Source organism: Primulina huaijiensis, chromosome 5, assembly GCF_012295235.1.
Source record: "Primulina huaijiensis isolate GDHJ02 chromosome 5, ASM1229523v2, whole genome shotgun sequence".
Classification (NCBI taxonomy): domain Eukaryota; kingdom Viridiplantae; phylum Streptophyta; class Magnoliopsida; order Lamiales; family Gesneriaceae; genus Primulina; species Primulina huaijiensis.
In genome coordinates, this window is record NC_133310.1 from 16,676,764 (window position 1) to 16,680,526 (window position 3,763).

A 3,763-nucleotide genomic window follows, 5' to 3' on the forward strand; every position below is an offset into this window, starting at 1 on the left:
TGTTTACGAGAATTGGGAGGAGGCTCAACTTCAAGTGAATAAATACAGTGGAGCTTCTCACAAATCCTATTGGAGTAGAGAAGAGGCACTGAAATCTTTTGATGCGTACATGAAAAAACAATCTGGTGGAGCTACTACTTTTAACTCTGACGAGGCAAAATGTTCAAGTTCAACATGTGATGCAAGTTCGAGCGGAAAACCGAAAGAGTATGAAAGAATAGCCCACTTAGTGGAGGCTCAAATGGAATTAGAACGTGAGAATAAAAAAAAATGCATTGAAAATGGAAGAGTTGTCTAAAGAGATCAAAGAAATACTACAGTCCCTACACCTTGGTGAAGATAAATAGAGTTGTTGCTTCATCGGACCTTCTCAGTTCAGCACAGTAATTTCTTATTTGGCTAAATTGTTCCGCTATGCTGCCATCAACTAGCTTTAATGCTTTTTTCCGACCCAAATAAGCTTGTTTATATGTGAGGGATACATTCAAAGTAGATTTAACCTCTTCTCGGAACTCTCTGGTACCTAACTTAGGATTTGATTTCAATTTACTCACAAAAGTTTCACCTAACCAGCTTGACTTGATGTTTTTGTTCTTAACATTCCAATAGCAGTTTTTGTGCTCAGGTTTAAATGTCTTTATCTGCCAGCAACTGTCCTTATTCACTGGTGACACATGAATAACCCATTCACATCCTTCATTTTTGCACACACCTCGAAGCCTACTTTTATCATTCTTGACAAAGTTCACTACCATCCCTCGTCTAATACAATGACTTTCTATAGCAAACTTTGCCTCTTTTTTGGAATTAAATATCATACCAAGCTTCAAATCAGGATTTTCAGAGTAGGCATACATTTTGAATTTTTGTGAATCTTCCTCTTGAGAATCAAATGCACTCTCTAACTCATCACTTTCTGCACAATCATCATCTCCTTCATCACCTTGCATTCTCTCAAACAAATCATTGGAAATATCACCATCAATGACTATATTTCCCCCTTCTCCCCTAATATTATCATCTTCATCGAAATCAAACTAACTATCATAAAATTCTGCCTCATCTTCATCAGTGATTCCAACCCTTGTTTTCGGTGCAACTTCTTTTGGTTTCTATAAAACACCAGATGCATCTATCTCATTTATTGAAACAAATTCATCATGTTCAATATAAATTTCCACTTCAAAGTTTTTGGGGACGTGGTTCCTAATTTGAACCACATCAGCATCACTTTCCAAATATCTACCATTGTTCAAAGATTTACCGATTTTGTGCCAAAATCTGAACTTATCTTTCTCCACGCATCCTACTTGCTCAGCATAACCCCAGAGTTCAATCAAGCATATCTTATCCATATCCACAAAATCAAAGTATTCAGTACTCCCACCTTTGTACGTTTTCCTCTTGCGATTGTTGTCCATTGAACCATTGTAGTACAATTTAATTGTAACAAGAGTGGGTTCTCGCATCCAGCCTAAAATGCATAAGAGTAACATAAGTAAATGTGATAAATCTCAAAACATTTATCCTCAAAGTCAGCACATTAAATAAGAGAAACATTACCATAATTTGGGGTGAATTCAAGAGACATTATACTTCTTTTAGCCATTACCGACTTCCACTTTAGCAAATATACCAAACTGTAATTTCAAAAAAGAAATCGGTGGTGTTTCTTCGAGTTCGCCTTTCCCTTTCCTTCATACGTCTAATTTGGGGATTAGGGTTCTTGTAGAGTTTGGGAGTAAAAGGTAAAGGAGTCAACGTTAATCTTAACGTCAGGTAAACGGTAGGGACCAATTCGGGAATATTTTGAAAACATGAAGGATTATTTACGCAGTCAAAAATCACGAGGGACAGAAATGGGAAAAACGGTTAACGAAAAGGACGAAAATGGGTATTATCTCTAATATGGTGTGATAGCTAAGAAAAAGATGATTAAGACGTGCTTTTGCGTTAAAAATGCTTGAATCGTCGATAGGGAAGTCGGCGGCCGATCGGAGAGACGTTTCGATTGTTTTTTTGTGAAAAAGTGGCGTGAATAGATAGTGCTACGTGTGGTGAAGGATCGGTGATGGTTGGATCAAAGAAAAAGAGCCCAAAAGTTTGAATTCCAAGGCTAGAAACTCTCGGCACTTACTGTGTGCATTTAGTGTGTGTTTTAGGTGTCCTTCACGTGAATGGAATTTGTGTGCGTGAGTTTGCAACCTTTTGGTGAAATAAAATATACTAATAAATAACTTAATAATAAAAAACTAAATAATAATTAAGTATCTTTTTGATAAATAATTAAACTTTATCCCAAATTTTGAAAATAGATAATTACATACATAAAACTCCAAATTAAACTTAAATATTTAAATGCTAAATAAATTAAGTATGTGTGGGGACCCGAACGCTAATTCATTTCTTAATCATTCTTGGGGAATAATTCCATCAATTAAGATAAAAAGGGTCTAAAATTTTTTTTTGAAAATGCGGAACGTAATGAAATCCTTCTAATATACATAACAGTATAAAAGTACAAATCTTGTACAACGTTCGACAAAGTCAAACTAAGGTTCAACTACTATATATCAAGTGTTAAAATCTATCTACTTCTGAATCCAGATCACCACGCTAACTTGTTCTCTTTCTCATCCTCTTCGTGACCCTGATCCTGTCCCACTTGTTGTCATGCACACATACAAACAAGACAACAGTCGGATAACTTCGGTGAGAATATAATCCCAGTATAAACAATGTATACATGTAATGCATAAAGTCATATACAAGAGCATAAACCATGTATCACAAAACATAAATCATAATTTATGACACATTAGTGAATACAGATAAAACTCTTTGACTCGTCTTCTCAGACTCGACTCATCTCTAATCTAGGGATCCCGGTTCCTGGATATTACAATATACCAAATCTCCGCGATAGGAATCGATCCATTCCTAAGCAACATCGATATAAATCAAATATCCATTGTCTTGGCATATCCGCCAATGCCTACTCTGACAATGTGCAATGGGCCAATGATCACTCTGTTATAATCTAGCACCTCTGTCAGCGACTCTCACTCAATAGCTATCTGCTATTCTCTGCTTTTCTATAAATCAATAGACTAAGCATATTCATTCAAATAATACAACAATATGAAAACAATAACATACAAGTATGTGGTTTAGGGAAACTCAAGTCCAATCTGACTTAAGTCAATCTACCGGTTAACATTAATTTATACCTTTCTTTCTGTCAGTCTGATTCTGTCGAAGTCTCGAACTCAAAGTCTGTCAATATCAATCTAAAGTGACATATCGAATTGGCATAATATCAATATACAATCTCATATCAATATTGAATCTGATCAGAACTCAATCTAATTCAAAATTAACGGCATAACGGCACAATCTCGATATCCCTGTCAATACAATATCAACGGATATCAATTAAAATTCATAACCAATATCCGATACAATCTATAATCAATCGATAATCCAAATCTGTCCAATTTCAATCAATATAATCTAAAAATCATAACAATTCCATAATCAGCCTGTTCTTCGATCTGACTTCGATTCTATGATGTCTAATATATCAAGAACACCATATATCAATCACATCATAATTCCTCCAATACCATAATTTCAAAGGATAACAGAACTCAATAAAACTTACGTCCAGTTGTAGCTCGTGTCGAGAGGAGTACAGAACTGTATTCGGATTGAGAATCTGATAGACGGATCTTTCAAAATCACGAGTATAAGCGAGGAAGAA

The 3,763-nt window shown here is 35.3% G+C and overlaps 1 protein-coding gene across 1 annotated transcript; it reads right to left on the reverse strand.

The window, feature by feature from the left end:
- Positions 1–361: 361 nt before the first annotated feature.
- Positions 362–1,896, reverse strand: LOC140977845 (uncharacterized). Its single transcript, XM_073442579.1, has 2 exons — positions 1,564–1,896; positions 362–1,474 (listed from the first exon to the last, which is right to left on the reverse strand). Exons 1-2 carry the CDS (start codon positions 1,607–1,609, stop codon positions 1,113–1,115), a joined length of 408 nt encoding a protein of 135 aa, XP_073298680.1. The 5' UTR covers positions 1,610–1,896; the 3' UTR covers positions 362–1,112.
- Between the last annotated feature and the right edge of the window lie 1,867 nt (positions 1,897–3,763).

What these genes read in the sequence shown, in the direction of transcription:
- LOC140977845 (XM_073442579.1), bottom strand. Translation starts at nt 1,609, where the DNA reads ATGGCTAAAAGAAGTATAATGTCTCTTGAATTCACCCCAAATTATG. An exon ending in TGAATTCACCCCAAATTATG is followed by an intron (nt 1,475 to 1,563) that starts GTAATGTTTCTC and finishes TATGCATTTTAG; the next exon opens with GCTGGATGCGAGAACCCACT.